Source organism: Aricia agestis, chromosome 6 (genome assembly GCF_905147365.1).
Source record: "Aricia agestis chromosome 6, ilAriAges1.1, whole genome shotgun sequence".
In the NCBI taxonomy this organism is placed as follows: domain Eukaryota; kingdom Metazoa; phylum Arthropoda; class Insecta; order Lepidoptera; family Lycaenidae; genus Aricia; species Aricia agestis.
The window spans coordinates 20,918,748-20,936,517 of record NC_056411.1 but is presented as its reverse complement, the minus strand read 5'-3'; the positions used below and the strand labels follow the sequence as shown (position 1 = coordinate 20,936,517).

Below are 17,770 nucleotides of genomic sequence, written 5' to 3'. Positions count from 1 at the left end.
ACTGCGGTACTCCTCTTCATGACATGCAGGGTTGCGAGCACGCGCGAGCCTTCATCCGCGGTCCTGCATGCGTGTGCCCGCGTATTAATAGCGGGCCCGTCTTCTTCGGAGCACTGTTCGTAGGCTCCTCAGGCCGAACAGAGGCCCTCCCAGGGCTTGCACGGGCCTATCTCTCCTTTGTCGCGATGCGCGAGGAGTACGCAGCGCATCGCGACCCTCTCGGGGACTCGACTCGTTGGGCAGCGGCATCCCCATACCACTGCCCCGAGCCCCCCGGCTAAGGCAGCAAGTGGTCATTACTAATGACCTGTCGTCGCCTCGGCCGTCTTCTTCGGCGGGGGTCGAGCGCCTCCAGCTCTCTCACACGCTCGGCCTCCTCCTTCGCAGCGATGACCTCTTCGCAGAAGTCCTGCACCGCTGTCCATCCAGGTTCACTGCCCACCATGGCGCGAACCAATGCGGGCAGCGAAAGGTCAAATCCAATGGCGGCCGTGAGGGCCGCCCGTTGTCCAGTCCAGGCGGGACATGCAGAAACTGTGTGTTCCGCCGTGTCCCTTTCACAGTCACAGTGGTGACAGCGCGTACTCTCTTCTCGGTTCGCGATCTCACACAGGTAACGGCCGAAGCAGCCGTGCCCGGTCAGCACCTGCGTGAGTCGGAACGAGAGCGCGCCGTGCTTTCTGGTCAACCACTCTCTCAGTACCGGTCTCATGGCCAGCACCAACGCCACGCTAACTTGAGGCTCCAGGAGTCGCTCCTCCCAGAGCTCAATCGTCACGTCCTTGGCTCGATCCCTCCACCGACGGACGGCGTCCGGTAGGGGGTTGCTGCCCCCCGCGCGGACTTCAGCGCCACGCCAGTACACATCGGCGAGGGTAAGAGCGTCGAGGTCCCATGGGACGCTGCCAGCGAGGAGGCACGCCGCGTCCCGGGAGATTGTGCGGTACCCGCGAACCGCGCGCGTCGCCATCACTCGCTGCAGCCGACCCAGGGCCAGCCTGTTCTCTGGTAGCAGGCTCTCTGCCCATATCGGCGCCCCGTACATTGTCATAGAACGGACAACGCCCATGTAGAGGCGCCGACAAACCAAACTCGGGCCCCCGAGATTCGGGAGCAGCGAGGCAAGGGCACCCGCGGACCTCTTCACTTTCTCGGATAGCCGGCGGAAGTGTTCCCTGAATGACCACCGACTATCGAGAACTAGACCTAGGTAAGTCATTGTGGACCCAACCTGGATCCTTGTCCCGCTAACTATGACTTCCAGGCCCGGCGGAGGCGCATTTCTGGGCCCGTGGAACAAGAGGGCCTCCGACTTGTTCAGCGCCACCTTCAGACCCAGAGCCTGGATCCTCCTCACAACCTGAGCGACTGCTGCTGTTGCCAGGATTTTCGCCTCTCGATGGGACTTGGCGCGGCAGACGACCGCCGTGTCATCCGCGTACGCAACGAGCTCCACGCCCGGAAGATTGGCGCCGCGGAGCACGGAGTCGTACCCTATGTCCCATAGGCCCGGACCGAGAGACGAACCCTGCGGGACACCACAGTCAATCTCCAGCTCTTCCCAGTCTTCTTCTGTTGGATACTGCACCGAGCGCTCTGACAGATAATTGCCAATGGTGCGACGCAAATATCTCGGCACTCGGTGGTATCGGAGTCCTTCTTTTATTGTCTCCCAGGGCAGAGTGTTGAACGCATTGGAAATGTCCAGCGAGACAACCAACACCACTCCACCCCGAGAAATTTCCTCCTCCGAAATCTGCCGCACACGCGCCACCGCGTCTATCGTCGACCGACGAGATCTGAACCCGAACTGAGCATCGCTCAAGTTCGGGCCGGCGCCTTCCAGATGGCGGTTGAGGCGCCCCACGATCACCCTCTCCAGGGTCTTACAGATCTCGTCGATAAGGACGATAGGGCGGTAGGCCGACGGCTGATCCTCCGGTCGTCCGTCTTTACGTAACAAGACCAGCTTGCCCGACTTCCACCGGCGCGGCACTCGGCCCTGCACCAGGCATTTGGTGAACACCTCGAGCACCTGTGCCTCCAAGTGTTTTATGGCCAGCACCCAGACGCGACCGGGGACCCCGTCCAATCCAGGAGCCCGGTTTTTGAGGCTCATCCTGTGTACGGCTGATGCCAGCTCTTCGGGCGTCACGGGTGGCACATCCTCCTCTTCGTCGTCAGACTCCGCACTAGGTGGTCGCATAGATGGTGGAGACCACTCGGCCCTGGATGGAAATAGGGCCGAGAGTACAGAGCGACGAAGATCCGGCTGCATGTGCTGGGTTAGCGGTGGGGCAGCGGGGCGAAGCTTCTGCCTCACCCATTTATAAGGCTTGCCCCACGGGTCCTGCTCCAAGGTGTTCAGGAACTCCTCCCATGCCTCCTTCTTCGCCACCTTAATCGCCTCACGCAGAGCATGACGCGCCAAGCGGTAGCCCTCATGAGCCTCTTCCTCAGCCTCCACCCTGTTACGCCGTCGGCGATATCGCAGGAATCGGCGGCGGGCAGCCACGCACTCTAGCCGGAGTTGCTTTAGCTCCGGGCGCCACCAATAGGTCTGCCGCCGAGGCACGACCGGTCCAGCACGGGGCATCGAGGCGTCGCATATGTTGCGAGCCGCCTCGTTCAGCCACTCCGCGCACTCCTCGACGTCATCCGACGGGAGGGGGGACATCGACGCAACAATCGCCGCCTCCTCGAGAAGGTCTCGATCCAGACATCTCTGGGACCACCTTGGGCCGCCACCGGATGGAATTCGGCGACCGGCTTCCGACGTGGAGGCAATGTCGAAGCCTATGTAGAGGTGGTCCGAGAGGGTCTCGACCTCTTCGAGGACTCTCCAGCCACTCATTCGGCAAGCGATTGATGGACTGACTAATGTCAGGTCCACAATCGATTCCCCTTGCCACCGGACGCACGTGCTAGCGGCACCTCTGTTGGTCACGATCAGGCCGGTGGTTGCCAGCCAGTCCGCCATGGCTCTGCCTCTCGCGTCCGTGGCCGGGGATCCCCAACGCGTGGACTTCGCGTTGAAGTCTCCGGCGACGACCACGGGATTGGCTGCCCCGCTCACAAAGGTGGTGAGCCGAAGGAGAAACGCCTCGAACTCGGCGATGGGTCTGTTCGGGGAAAAGTAGACCCCCACAACGGTGAGGGCCCTCAAGTCCGCGACGACGAAGCCATGGCCCCGAGTCGTGCTCCTGGAAGGCGGAGGCACGATTTTCGGGCCGAAGACCAATGCCACCGTCGAGTCCGCGTCGCCCAACCAGTCACTCCTATCGAGGATCCGGTACGGTTCGGCAATCACACCGACGTCGATCGACCTCTTCAGGACCTCTTGAGACCACAAATCCTGCGCTTGGGCGCTGTGGTTGAGGTTCCCCTGCAAGAACCTTATCGGAGCCGTTATTGGGCGTCCATGGGTGCCGCTCCCGCTCCTGAGGCTGCCGTAGATGGTGTGGCAGCCTTGGGTGACTGACTCTTTTTGGAGCCCTTTCCGGTCTTCTGCGGTATCTTGCAGGGTTTACTCCCCACAATATGGTCCGCCTTCCTCCCGTTGGCCGCGCATACCGCGCAGTGGGGAGGGTTTCCGCACTCCTTGATTGCGTGGCCAGCCTGGCCACAGCGGAAACAAAGATCTCCGCGATCCGTTTCGGAGGGACAAGTCGTCCGTGTATGTCCGGCTTCGTGGCACCGATAACACCTCATGATGCGCGTCGACAGGAGTGTCGCTCGCACCACGATCCATCCGACGTACAATTTAGTGTTCGGTGCCGTCACTATTTTGGCGGCCTCGACCGGGCACTTTACCCAGGCCGTGCCGCGTCCGCTCCGGTCCACCCGGATTTCGCCAACCTTCACGTCGTCGACCGCACAGCCTCCACAACTTGCAATGGCCGCGGCGATTTCTGCCGCAGAGGCGGAGTCGTCCAGGCCCGTTATCCGCAGCTCGGCGCACTTTTGCGGCCGAGAGATGCGGACATCCGTCTCTCCGAGGGCCTCCTTTAGTTTTCCCGCGAGGATATCGGCCTTCTCTTTGCAGGCCGTTCCGGGTATCTCGTACATGCGAGCCCCGGTAACGGCCCGCTTAAACTTGAGATGCGGGACCTCTAGAGCAACAAGATCGAGGTGTTGCTTGGCCTTCTCCATAACGTCCTTATACGTCATGCCTCTCTTTTCTGCCTCAGGCTGCAGCGTTATTACAACCGCTGCAGATTTGGGAGCGCGGAGACCTCCTCTCTTCTTATTCTTTCGTTTTTTCTTCGGCACCTCCTTCTTTCCATCCTTCTTCTGTACCTTTCCACCTCTCCTAACCACTTCCGACCATTGTGTGGTCGGGTATGGTCCTTGCGCCGCCGTAGTTGGGACAGTGTCGCGCCTAGCGGCTGCCGCTTCTATGGCTGCGGCCGACTTTTTAACTTTCTTCCTCTTTTGTTTCAGAGCCGGTCCGGGATTGAGCGGAGGCGACAGAGTCGTCACCGTGGGCTCCGGCTCAGGAGTCCTCTCTTTCGCCTTTGACGCTGATGATGTTGCATCTCGGGCTTCGTCACGTTTCCGGTCTGCGGCTAGAGGAGGCCTCAGGCGTGGCTCCGGTAAGAGGCGGGCCTCGAGGCCCTCTATCCGCGCGTCAATTCGGGCACTGGTCACTGCGACCGCCTCGCGCACCGCTCGCTGTAGGAGCTCTTCCACATCCAGCTCCTTTCCCTTAGTGACGGGAGCGGGTTGGGGTTGGGCGTCAGCGAGCTTGCGCTTGACGGCCTCCAGTTCCACTTTGAGTTCATTGAGTTCCCTTGAGAGGCGCGCGTTCGCCGCTTCAAGGGCTCTCGTCTCGTCCGACACCGATCGATTCATGATGGTGGAAAAAGCCTCACTCAATGCCTGTGTCGCTTTCTTGAGGGTAGCGACAGAAGTTCCCTTTAGGTTTTTTGACTTCTGGGTCACGCTGGTAATGGCCCCCAGACTTTCGGTAATCACGACACCCAAAGAGGCCGCCGTGGTTTCCCTTTCCTCTACCGCAGTCGCGTCTGAATGTGAGGAGTTATCCGACAGCAAGTGCGTCCGCGGCGTTGGAATCCTCCTACCCGACTCCAAAATCATTTGCTCGGCCTCCACCTCCATGGACCTCATCAACTCGTCGTTGTGGTCCTTTTTGGCCTTGGCCCACCCGACATATTTTCCTGTGGTCGGAGGTCTCCCTCTGCCACGTTTGGAGGAGAGCTTCGCAGCCACACCTCTATCCTTCTCCGGGCTGTCCTCCAGTGCACTGACTCGTCTTTTGCGCCGGAATCTGTCTTTCGCCCCATCGGCGTCCTTGTCCGTGTATCGAGAGGCGGCAGACTCACTGCCGCTCTCTTCGCTGCCGCTGCCAGGTTTAAAGAAAAACCCAGGGTTTTTCTTAGTGGGCACGGGCGTCGCCACCCGCGAACCACCCTCTCCCTCACTCGCCGTTGTCAGAAGCAACTCATTGTCCAAATCAGGCATTCGCTCCAGCTGCACAACCGGCGATTGAGCCGTGTGCCTGGAGTTTTCAGTCATAGTTAGTATGTCCGCCACCGGCGCGGTTAGGAGCGCCAGTTTCGGACCATCGCGCGATAACGCGCCACCACCACCATTCGCCGCCGCAGCGGCCTCCACACCCTCCAACGCATTTCGTGCCGGCCCCGTATACGCCCGACAGACCTCCGGAGAGGTGTGGGATTCCCTGGTGTCCACCGGACCACCAAGACCCACCCGGGGAGTGTTTTCCAAAATACGCTCTTCCATGTTTGATCATTTTGGGGTGATTCTGCCCCACATCCTAGGTGCGTAGTCGCCGACTCGCCATGCACCCCGTCACCGGACGTCACCAGCTTAGGGTTCGGGGCCCAGGGGCCCATCCATCACACAATCACTCACTGAATTTCACACACAAACAAACAATAATGTAGAGAAGAGTACAACAAAAAATGAAAGATAGTGAAGAAAAGATGGTGAAAGATAGGACAAATAAAATGAAACAATACAAAAGAAGAATATGGTACCAAAAAGAAGAGAAAGATAGTGAAAGACCGGCGTTCAGCCATCCTGAGTGCCTCACCCCGTGTAAAGGGCGGGGCGGCGCACCCAGGCGCCCAGGGACACGAACGTGGACGGACCGGTATCGCCCCCAACCTTTTTTTTTTTTTTTTTTTTTTTTTTTTTGAGGAGGGGAAATACGTTACGTATCCCTCGCCGCGCACGGGGGTGGGCGACGAGGGTATGTCGGACTCCCTCCGGCTCGGTGCGCCGGAGGTTTACCGACTAAAACCCCCCCATGCCCTCCTTCCGGCCGTTGTAGGGCGCGGGCACTATACCGAACTTCCGCACCCCACACGTCCGTTTGCCGCATCCGGCACTACTCCACTGCGGCGGCTGGTGTTCTGCCGCCGCCTTTCTTCACCGAGAGCTCCCCGGGCATCTAGGGAGCTTTCTTCTCGGGGCCCTTCGTGCGGGCGGTGATCCCCCGATCAACCGCCCACGGGCCTATGGCTCCACCTCCATGGCGGGCTGGGGCTGACTAACCCCAGCGCCGCCGGCTCCAGGCTCTTTCGGCCGAGCCTTATCGGAGGGAGCTCCTCGTCTCTTCCGGCGCTTGGTGCTGGGGAGCGGCTTCTTTACTGTGATGCAGCCGCTGCTACCCAGCACGTGGTCTTTCTCCTTGCCGAGTGCCTCGCAGAAGAAGCAGTTGGGTTGCTTCTCCCGGCACTCGGCGGCCTTGTGTCCCGGCTTCCCACAGCGGAAGCAGTTCCGGCTGCGGTCCACCGGGCACTGGCATGTCGTCGCCAGGTGGCCGGTGTCAAGGCATCGGTAACACCGCTTAGGCCTCGCGGCCAGCAGTGTCACCTTCGCGGAGACCCAGCCCACTCGCAGCCGCCCCAAGCTGACCAGCTTTTTGGCTGCCGCGACGGGGACGCTCAGCCAAAGCGAGCCATCGCCCCACCTTCCTTTCCTAATGGGGCCCGACCTGATGGAAGTAGTCGGGCACCCGCCTTCTCTAGCTTTCTTCTCGGAGCCCTTCGTGCGGGCGGTGATCCCCCGATCAACCGCCCACGGGCCTATGGCTCCACCTCCATGGCGGGCTGGGGCTGACTAAGCCCAGCACCACCGGCTCCAGGCTCTTTTGGCCGAGCCTTTTCGGAGGGAGCTCCGCGTCTCTTCCTGCGCTTGGTGCTGGGGAGCGGCTTCGTAGTGACGCAGCCGCTACTACCCAGCACATGGTCCTTGTCCTTGCCGAGTGCCTCGCAGAAGAAGCAATTGGGCTGCTTCTCCCGGCACTCGGCTGCCTTGTGCTCCGGCTTCCCACAGCGGAAACAATTCCGACTGCGGTCCACCGGGCACTGGCATGTCGTGGCCAGGTGGCCGGTGTCGAGGCATCGGTAACACCGCTTAGGCCTCGCGGCCAGCAGTGTCACCTTCGCCGAGACCCAGCCCACTCGCAGCCGCTTCATGCCGATTAGCTTTTTAGCGGCCGCGACTGGGACGCTCAGCCACAACGAGCCGTCGCCCCACCTTCCAACCTTTATTGGGCCCGTCCTGATGGAAGTTGTCGGGCACCCTCCCTCCCTCGAGACCGCCTCGATGACGTCGGCGGTCGTCGCAGAGTCGTCCAGCCCGGCGATGCGCATTTCGACGCATTTCGCCGGGCGTCCGATTTTCGCCACTTCCGGGTCCAGCGCCTCCCGCATCTTTGCGGCAAGGGCGTCTGCTTTCTCGTTGGCGCCCTCACCAGGTATGGTGAGGACACGCGCGCCGGTTTGGGCCTGACGGAAGCGGAACTCGACCTTGTCGATGTTGAGTTCCGCCATCCCGGCCATTGCGGCGTCTTTCGCCTTTAAAAGGACGTCTTTGTATGTGACCCCCTTCGCCACGGCGCTCTCCATCAGCGTGACGGTGATTGCCGCGGTTGTGGGGGCACGAAGTTTCGCCTTCTTCTTCTTTCTGGGAGCGGCTTTAGCTGTAGCAGCCGCCCCTTTCTTCTTCTTAGGTCTGCGCGGACTGACGATGGTCCACGGAGCCTCGGCGGGAGAGGCGCTGGTGTTCTGCCCCCCCTTAGCCGCCTCCTGAGCGGCCATTGTTGGCCGCTTCTTTCTCTTCTTCTTGGGCCTCTCAGCCCGCTTCTCAGCAGGTGCGGCGGACGGCTGTACAGGGGCCGCCACGTCGCCCGCCGAACTCTCGTTCGGTGCCTTTGCCGTCGACGATTTTATCGGCTTAGTCGTCTTCTTTTTTGAGGTCGCTGTTGGTGGGGCGCTGGAAGATGGACCAGCACTGTCCGCCGCCAGCGGCGGTCTTCTCCGGGGCTCGGGTAAGAGCCTGTCTTCGAGGCCGGCGATTCTCGCATTGAGCATGTTGCCGAAGGTCTCAATGTTGGAACGTGAGACCTCCGACAACATCTTCTGCAGGTCGTCGGCTGCAGGACCAGTGACGCGACGGCGGAGCTCTTCTAACTCCCGGCGCATCGCGTTCACTTGGCGCAGAAGGCGGTCATCGACCGATCGGCCTCCTTCCTGTTCTCGGCAAAATCTTCGAGAAGATGCTGGTCGCCCGACTTAGGTTCTACCTGTTGCCCAAAATAAGCCCCAACCAATATGGCTTCATGCCCCAAAGGAGCACCGAAGACGCCCTCTATAGGTTGGTGAACCACATCAGAAAGCTGAGGGAGGAGAAGAAAATTTCTGTTGTGGTATCGCTGGACATAGAGGGGGCCTTCGACAGTGCTTGGTGGCCAGCCATAAAGGTTCGGTTGGCTGAAGTTGGGTGTCCGGGGAACCTGAGGCGGGTGTTCAGTAGCTACTTGAGCGGCAGAAGAGTGAATGTAAGATATGCGGGAATGGAAGTTAGCAGGGGGACCGACAAGGGATGCGTACAGGGGTCTATCGGTGGACCGATCCTGTGGGATCTCTTGTTGGACCCCTTGCTAACTTTGTTAGAAGATATGAAGGTGTTCAACCAGGCGTTTGCCGATGATATCGTTTTGGTGTTCGAGGGGACTACGGCTCTAGAAATAGAACGGAAAGCCAATGCCGTGCTAGAAAAAATTAAAATATGGGGAGGACAAAATAAATTAAAATTCGCACCCCACAAAACATGTGCCATTCTTTCAACTCGGAAGCTTAAGTACGACATACCGCGGCTTGCCATGGGTGGAGTTGAAATTAAATACCATGACAATATTAAAATATTGGGTCTGACAATAGATAGCGGCCTTACATTCAACGCCCACGTGACCAATGTTTGTAAAAAGGCAATCGCACGATACAAGCAACTCGCTAAAGCTGCTCGTGTAGGATGGGGGCTCAACCCCCAGATAGTTAGGACGATATATATTGCCGTAGTAGAGCCGACTATTTTGTATGCATCAGCAGCGTGGGCACCCACCGCGGAAAAGATGGGGGTCCAAAAAAGGCTTAACTCCGTTCAACGGGGTTTTGCCCAGAAGATCTGCAGAGCATATCGAACTGTCTCCCTGAACTCTGCAATGCTGTTGGCTGGGATACTCCCCCTTGACCTCAGAATACTCGAAGCATCGAGACTTTATGAGATCAAGAAGGGAGTACCACACCCGGTGTTGAGGGACAGGGAGGTGGAGCGAATGGCTCCTGCGATTGAGGACCCACATCCGGCAGAGCAGGTAGAGCTGAGGTTCGGGTTGGTAGATGAGGACTCATATGCTGACGTGGTTAACAGCCACGTCCATAGGATCTATACGGACGGCAGCAAGATTGAGGGTCGAGTCGGAGCCGCACTCTCCGTATGGAAGGGTGAGGCCGAGACGAAGGCCGCCAAGCTTGCATTGCCGCCGTATTGCACCGTCTACCAAGCCGAACTTCTAGCGCTCCAAAGAGCTGTAAACATAGCCTGCAAGAGCGGAATGGCAAAGGTCGGTATCCTTAGCGATTCCAGATCAGCACTCCAGGCAGTCACTCTTAGTTCCCCTCATCCCCTGGCGGTGCAAACGAGGGCGGCCCTCCGAAAAGCTGCGTTGCAGAGGCGGGAGGTCTCCTTGTTTTGGATTAAGGCGCACGCAGGATTGAGAGGGAATGAGAGAGTAGACGAGTTAGCCAAGGAGGCCGCTCTGGGCTCGAAGAGGAAACCCGACTACGATCTGTGTCCTGTTTCATTCGTCAAGCGTATCTTAAGAGAGGATACGGTTGAGGAATGGGACAGGAGATACGAAGTGGGAGGGACGGCCGGAGTCACTAAGCTCTTTTTCCCAAGCGCTGCTGCTGCACACAAAATAGTCAAGAAAATAGACATTACACATCACACAACACAGATACTGACTGGCCACGGCGGATTCGCCTTCTACTTGAACAGATTCAAGTTGAAGGAGGATCCGTCGTGTTCGTGTCAGCCCGGAGTTGAGGAGACGGTCCCTCACCTGTTACTCGAGTGCCCAATTTTTGCAAGCAATAGATACGATATTGAGCAGAAATTGGGCACATCGATGACGGGTGAGAACCTGCCTTCCATCCTGGGGGGAAAGAAGAGGGAAATATTCCTCTCATTTTGCAAAGAAATTGTTAAATTTGTAAATAAGAAAAACTGTGATAAACTAGTGTGATGTTAGATATAGGCTTTACTGTGATATTAGGGTTAGTTGAATGTTGTGCCGTAGATTTATAATTTTAGCTCTGACATTTAAATATTATGATTGAATTTTATTTTATTGCTCATATTTACATTTTACCTGGAATTATTAAATTGAAATTACTATTTTATTGTGCTGTCATTTTTTGTAATATTAAAAAACTGTATATTATTATATAACTATTTAAATTGACACGTACCAAGAGTACTAAATATATTGCTGACAAATTACTATTGTAATATATAAAATAATGTACATAGACATAAGCAAAAATTGTAAAAATAGTTATAAGAGCATTCTAAAAAAGAAAAGATTTTAAAAAATTAAAAAAGCTACAAAATCAAAAGAGCTAACAATGAGCCCTGATACAGTTAGGGGGAATCGCAAAAAAAAAAAAAAAAAAAAAAAAAAAAAAAAAAAAAAAAAAAAAAAAAAAAAAAAAAAAAAAAACCTAACCTAACCTAACCTAACCTAACCTAACCTAACCTAACCTAACCTAACCTAACCTAACCTAACCTAACCACCCCACCCCGGGAGATCTCCTCTTCCGAGATTTGCCGTACCCGCGCCACCGCATCTATCGTCGATCGACGGGATCTGAACCCGAACTGAGCATCGCTCAAGTTCGGGCCGGCGCCTTCCAGATGTTGAGTGAGACGCCTTACGATCACCCTCTCCAGGGTTTTGCAGATTTCGTCGATCAGGACGATAGGGCGGTAGGCCGACGGCTGGTCCTCCGGTCGTCCGTGTTTGCGGAGCAAAACGAGCTTCCCCGTCTTCCAGCGGCGTGGGATACGCCCCTGCACCAGGCACTTGGTGAAGAGCTCGAGCACATGCTCTTCCATGTGCCGCATTGCCAGTACCCAGACGCGACCGGGGACCCCATCTAATCCGGGAGCCTTGTTGTTGAGGCTCATTTTATGAACCGCGGCCGCCAGCTCTCCAGCCGTCACGGGCGGCACGTCCTCCTCATCGTCTGACTCCGCACTAGGTGGTCGCATTGATGGCGGGGACCACTCGGCCCTAGATGGAAATAGGGCCGAGAGTACGGAGCGACGAAGATCCGGCTCCATATGTTGGGTCAGCGGTGGGGCAGCGGGGCGAAGTTTTTGTCTCACCCATTTGTACGGCTTGCCCCACGGGTCCTGTTCCAGGGTGTTCAGGAACTCTTCCCAAGCCTCCTTCTTTGCCGCCTTTATGGCTTCGCGCATAGCGTGCCTCGCCTGACGGTAGCCGTCATACATGGCTTCCTCTTCGGCCTCTTCCCTGTTCCGCCGCCTGCGATACCTCAGATATCGGCGTCGGGCTGCCACACAATCCTCGCGGAGTCGTCTGAGTTCTGGGCGCCACCAATAAGTCTGGCGCCTGGGCACGACGGGTCCAACGCGGGGCATAGAGGCGTTGCAAATATTGCGAGCCGCCTCGTTAAGCCACTCCGCGCACTCCTCGATGTCGTCCGACGGAAGAGGCGCCCACGATGCGATGATTGCCGCCTCCTCGAGAAGGTCTCGATCCAGACCTCTCAGGGACCACCTTGGGCCGCCACCGGATGGAATTCGGCGACCAGTATCCGACGAAGGAGATATGTCGAAACTTATATAAAGGTGGTCCGAGAGGGTCTCGACCTCTTCGAGGACCCTCCAGCCGCTCATTTGGCGAGCAATTGATGGGCTGACTAAAGTCAAGTCCACAATTGACTCGCCCTGCCGCCGGACACAGGTGCTAGCGGCGCCTCTGTTTGCCACGACCAGGCCAGTGACTGTGAGCCAGTCCGCCACAACTCTGCCTCTCGCGTCCGTCGCCGGGGAGCCCCAACGCGTGGACTTGGCGTTGAAGTCTCCGGCGACGACAACGGGATTGGCTGCTCCATTCACGACGGGTGTCAGCCGGAGGAGGAAAGCTTCAAAGTCGGCGATGGGTCGATTTGGGGAAAAGTAGACCCCCACGACCGTGAGTGCCCCCAGGTCCGCAACGACGAAGCCGTGACCCCTCGCCGTTCTCCTGGAAGATGGAGGGACGGTTTTGGGACCAAACACCACCGCCACCGTCGAGTCCGCGTCGCCCAGCCAGTCACCCCTTGGGAGGATCCGGTATGGCTCAGCGATTATCCCGATATCGACGGACCTCTTCAGCATTTCTTGAACCCACAGATCTTGCGCCTGAGCGCTGTGGTTCAAGTTACCCTGCAAGAACCTATGGGGAGCCGTTATTGGGCGTCCATGGGGGCCGCTCCCGCTCCAGAGGCTGCCGTAGATGGTGTGGCAGCCTTGGGAGTTTGGCTCTTATTGGAGCCCTTTCCCTTCTTCGGCGGTATCTTGCAGGGTTTGCTCCCTACGACGTGGTCCGCCTTTCTACCGTTCACCGCACAAACCGCGCAGTGAGGTGGGTTGCCGCAATCTTTGACCGCGTGACCGGGCTGGCCACACCGGAAACAGAGGTCTCCACGATCGACTTCCGAGGGGCACTTCGCTCTGGTATGTCCCGCCTCATGACATTTATAACACCGCATGGTGCGCGTCGACAGGAGTGTCACGCGCACCACGGTCCACCCAACGTAGAGCTTAGCATTCGGTGCTGTGAAACTCTTCGCGGCCTCGACCGGGCACTTCACCCATGCCGAGCCGCGGCCACTCCGATCGACTCGAATTTCTCCGACTTTCACCTCTTCAGCCGCGCAGCCACCACATCTTGCGACGGCCGCGGCAATCTCTGTCGTAGTGGCAGAGTCGTCCATGCCGGTTAAGCGTAACTCGGCGCACTTCTGTGGCCTAGACACGCGGACGTCCTCCTCACCGAGTACTTCCTTTAATTTGCCCGCGAGGGCGTCGGCCTTCTCCTTACAGGCCGTTCCCGAGACCTCGTACATGCGGGCCCCGGTCACGGCCTGTTTAAACTTCACCGCCGGGATTTCGAGGGTGGTGATGTCGACGTGCTGCTTGGCTTTGTCCATGATGGACTTATACGTCACACCCCTCTTCTCCGCGTCCGGCAGTAGCGTCACAACTACCGCAGCTGTCTTCGGAGCGCGGAGACCACCTCTTTTTTTCCTCTTCCTCTTTTTCTGTCCATTCTTGGGCTCCTCCTTCTTTCTTTCTGCTTTACTTTGCTTCTTTCCTCCTCTTTTTACCACTTCCGACCATTTTTCGGCCGGATTTGGTCCCTTCGCTGCCGTGGATGGGGCAACATCGCGTCTAGCGGCTGCCGCTTCCACGGCCGCGGCCGATTTTTTAACTCTTTTTCTTTTCTCTTTTTGAGCCGGTCCAGGATTGAGCGGAGGCGACAAAGTCGACACCGTGGGCTCCGGCTCAGGAGTCCTCTCTTTGGCCTTCGACGCAGATGTTATTGCGTCTCGGGTTTCGTCATATTTTCTGTCCGCGGCTAGAGGAGGTCTCAGGCGTGGCTCCGGAAGGAGGCGGGCTTCGAGACCCTCTATTCGCGCGTCTAGTCGGGCACTGGTCACTGAGACCGCCTCGCGCACCGCTCGCTGTAAGAGCTCTTCCACATCCAGCTCCTTTCCCTTAGTGACGGGAGCGGGTTGAGGTTGGGCGTCAGCAAGCTTGCGCTTGACGGCCTCTAGCTCCTTCTTTATTTCTTCGAGCTCTCTAGCGAGGCGTGTATTCGCCACCACCAGGGCTCTTGTCTCTTCTGATGCTGACCTGCTGAGAAGGCTACCGCACGCTTCCCTTATGGTGCAAGTCGCTTTCTTAAGGGCTGCCACGTAAGTGCCCTTAAGATTTTTAGACTTTTGAGTCACAGCGGAGATGGTGTCGAGGCTTTGCGTTATTGCCTCACCAAGTTTCGCCGCTATGACCACGTCTTCCTCCGCCATTGTACAGTCCGAGAGCGAGGACTCCGACAGCCGGTTGGACCGTGGCAGCGGGAGCCTCTTCGTCATGTCCAGTAATTCCTTCTGTGTCTCGACCTCAAGCTCCCTTTGCTTGAGGTCAAGGAGTTCCTTTTTGGCCTTAGAAATGCCGACATACTGCCCTGTTGTGGGCGGTCTTCCTCTTCCGCGTTTTGAGGAGGCCTTTGCGGCTACTCCCCTGTCTTTTTCCGGGCTATCCTCGAGCTCACTTCCACGTCTCTTGCGCCGGAAGTTGGCCCTCGTCCTCTCCCTCTCACTGTCTACGTCCAGGTTATGAGAGGCGGCGGACTCATCGCCGCTCTCGTCGCTACCGCTTCCGGGTCTCCGAAAGAACCCAGAGCCGATGCCGGTAGATGCAGGCGTTGCTGCCCGTGATCCACCCTCGTTCGCCGTCGTCAAAACCAAATCATTTTCCAAGTCCAAATCATATTGTAACCGCTCCAGCTGCACAACCGGCGATCGAGCCGTGTGCCTGGGGTTGTCAGTCGTCGTTATTATTATGTCCGCCACCGGCGCGGTTAGGAGCGCCGGTTTCGAACACTCGCGCGAAGTCGCGCCACCACTTTCACTCGCCGCCGCCACCGCGGCCTCCTCGACCCTCAACGTATCTTGTGCCGGCCCCGTATACGTCCAGCAGACCCCCTGGGTAGAGGGGGTGTGGGATTCTCTGGCGTCCACCGGACAACCAGAACCCACCCGGGGAGTATTTTTCAATATACGTTCCTCCATATTTGATCAGTTGGGGGTGAGTCTGCCCCACGTCCTCAATGCGTAGTCACCGACTCGCCATGCACCCCATCACCGGACGTTACCAGCTTAGGGTTCGGGGCCCACGGGCCCATCCATCACTCAAACCCACACGGAATTATACACACAAACACACAAAAATGTAAAGAAGAGTATAACAAAAAGTGAAAGATAGTGAAGAAAAGGTGATGAAAGATAGAATAAATAAAATAAACAAAACAAAAGAAGGGTATGCTACCAAAGAGAAGAGAAAAAAAATAGTGAAAGACCGGCGTTTAGCCATCCTGAGTGCCTCACCCCGTGTAAAGGGCGGGGCGGCGCACCCAGGCGCCCAGGGACACGAACGTGGACGGACCGGTATCGCCCCCATCGCCCCCAACCTAACCTTTTTTTTTTTTTTTTTTTTTTAAGGAGGGGAAATACTTTGCGTATCCCCCGCCCCCTCGGGGGAAGGGGCGGGGGTATGTGGGACTCCCTACAAGAGGTCTACCCACTAAAACCCCCCCAGCCCTTCGTCATGCGCCTAGTGCGGGAGGGACGGGAACCGCGGAGCGACTACAACTCCGCCCCTCCCAGCGCGCTGCCGCAACCGGCACCTTCTTCGAGCGGCTTGAGCCGCTGACCTCACCGAGAGCCCCCCGGGCTATAGGGGGGGCTGTCTTCTCGGGACCCTTTATGCGGGCGGGAATCCCCCGATCACCGCCCGCGGGTCTAGGCCTCCGTCTCCATAGCGGCAGAGACGGGCGGAGCCCGCGCGCCCTTGGGCTTCGGCTTTTGCCGAGCCTTCCTGGACGGGGCCTTCTCTTCTCGGGGGGCCGGCTTTTTCGCGGCAGATGGACATCCTCTGCCGCCCAGCACGTGTCCCCTTTCTGCCCTGCCAGCGGCCTCGCACAGGGCGCAGTTAGGTTCCGCAGCCCCGCACTCCGCCGCCTTGTGCCCCGGTTTCCCGCAGCGGAAACAAGTCCCACTACGGTCCACCGGGCACTGGCACTTGGCAGCCACGTGGCCGGTGTCCTGGCAGCGGAAGCAGCGCGTCGGCCTCGCGGCCAACAGCGTCACTCCCGCCGACACCCAGCCAACCCGCAACCGCCCAGAGCTCGAGAGCTTCTTGGCGGCCGCGACTGGGAGGCGGATCCAACACGACCCGTCCCCCCGTGGCCCCTCTCTCATTGGCCCCACCCGAACATCGCCGGCCAGGCACTCTCCTTCGAGTGCGACCGCTTCCTTTATTTCGGCGGCCGTCACTGAGTCGTCAAGGCCGGCGATACGCACTTCAGCGCATGCAGCTGGCCGCCCGACTTTCACCTCTTGAGGCAGGACGGTCCTGAGCCTCGCGGCAAAGGCGTCCGCCTTCTTCTCTGCGCCCTCACCGGCGATAGTGAGGAGACGCCCTCCAGTTCGGGCCCGGCGGAAGCGGACTTGCGGGATGTCGAGATCCGCTATGTTCACCGCCTTCCGGGCCGTCTCGATGGCCTTGGCGTACGTCAGACCCGCCTTCACGGCCGACTCGTCGATGGTGAGAGCGACGGCCGCAGTGGCGGGGACGCGAAGCCTCGGCTTCTTCTTCTTCTTCGGGGCGGCTTTAGATGGTGTAGCCGCCCCCTTCTTCTTCCCACCCCTCGGACCCACCGTGGTCCAAGGGGTCTCTGTACCGGGGGAGCTGATGGTCGCTCCCGCTTGTGCCGCCTCCTGTGCTGCCATAGAAGGCCGCTTCCTCTTCTTCTTCTTCTTGGCCTTTGAAGGCCCGGGCGCCGTGGGTGCAGCAGGAGCCACTGTAGGGGCCGCTGCAGCGACGGGCGGTTGCGTCTTCTCCGGTTTGCCTGGTTTCCCTTTCGCCTTTTTCGGCCGAGGGGGTCCCAGCACCTCTTCGTCTATGGGCGCAGCGACGCTCGCGGGGGCGGTTGGGAGGAACTCATCCCGAATGCCGTCCGACGCCAGCGGTGGCCTGCGTCTCGGCTCCGGCAGGAGGCGGTCCTCCAGCCCGGCGAGCCTGGCGTTCAGCATATTGCCGAAGGTCTCCGCGTTCGCACGGGATACCTCGGCTAACAGCTGACGCATATCGTCTCCGGTAGGTTGCGAGGCCCTCTTCCGCACCTCGTCCAGCTCCTGGCGTAGCACCGCCACTTGCTTTTCGAGGCGCGTGTTTCGGGCCTCCAGCACCTTTACCTCCTCTGTTGTACAGAGGTTCGCCATCTTGTTAAAGACCATTTCTATGGTCGCCACCGCCTCCCTTAGGTACTTTTGATATGTTCCCTTAAGGTTCATGGACTTCCTGGCGACCATATCGATGGTCTTCAGTGTCTCCTCCACAGTCCTGGTAATGTCAGCGCCCGTCCAATACCTCTTGGCTTCTTTTCCCGAAGGAGAAGAGGCGGAGAGCTCGGACTCCCTAAAGGCGGCGCTGAGACACGCGCGAGCAAGCTTCGCCCTGCCCGCTTGCTCGGCAATATCCTCTTCGGCCTGAAGCCGGAGGGCCTCCTCCTTTTCACGGTTGTAGTCGGCCTGCGCCTTAGCCAGGCCGACGTACTGGCCGGTCGTTGGAGGGCGGC

At 58.4% G+C, this 17,770-nt stretch overlaps 1 protein-coding gene across 1 annotated transcript; it reads right to left on the bottom strand.

Annotated features, from left to right (window-relative positions):
• Positions 1-277: 277 nt before the first annotated feature.
• LOC121728266 lies at positions 278-5,766 on the bottom strand. Its single transcript, XM_042116406.1, has 2 exons — positions 3,451-5,766; positions 278-3,385 (listed from the first exon to the last, which is right to left on the bottom strand). The coding sequence occupies exons 1-2, from the start codon at positions 5,764-5,766 to the stop codon at positions 278-280; spliced, it is 5,424 nt and encodes a 1,807-aa protein (XP_041972340.1).
• Positions 5,767-17,770: the final 12,004 nt, after the last annotated feature.

Bases quoted from the DNA above. Each gene is read 5' to 3' on its own strand.
- LOC121728266 (XM_042116406.1), bottom strand. From the start codon at position 5,766: ATGGAAGAGCGTATTTTGGAAAACACTCCCCGGGTGGGTCTTGGTGGT. The intron at 3,386-3,450 runs GCAGCCTCAGGA...AGGTTCTTGCAG, and splicing joins AGGCTGCCACACCATCTACG to GGGAACCTCAACCACAGCGC.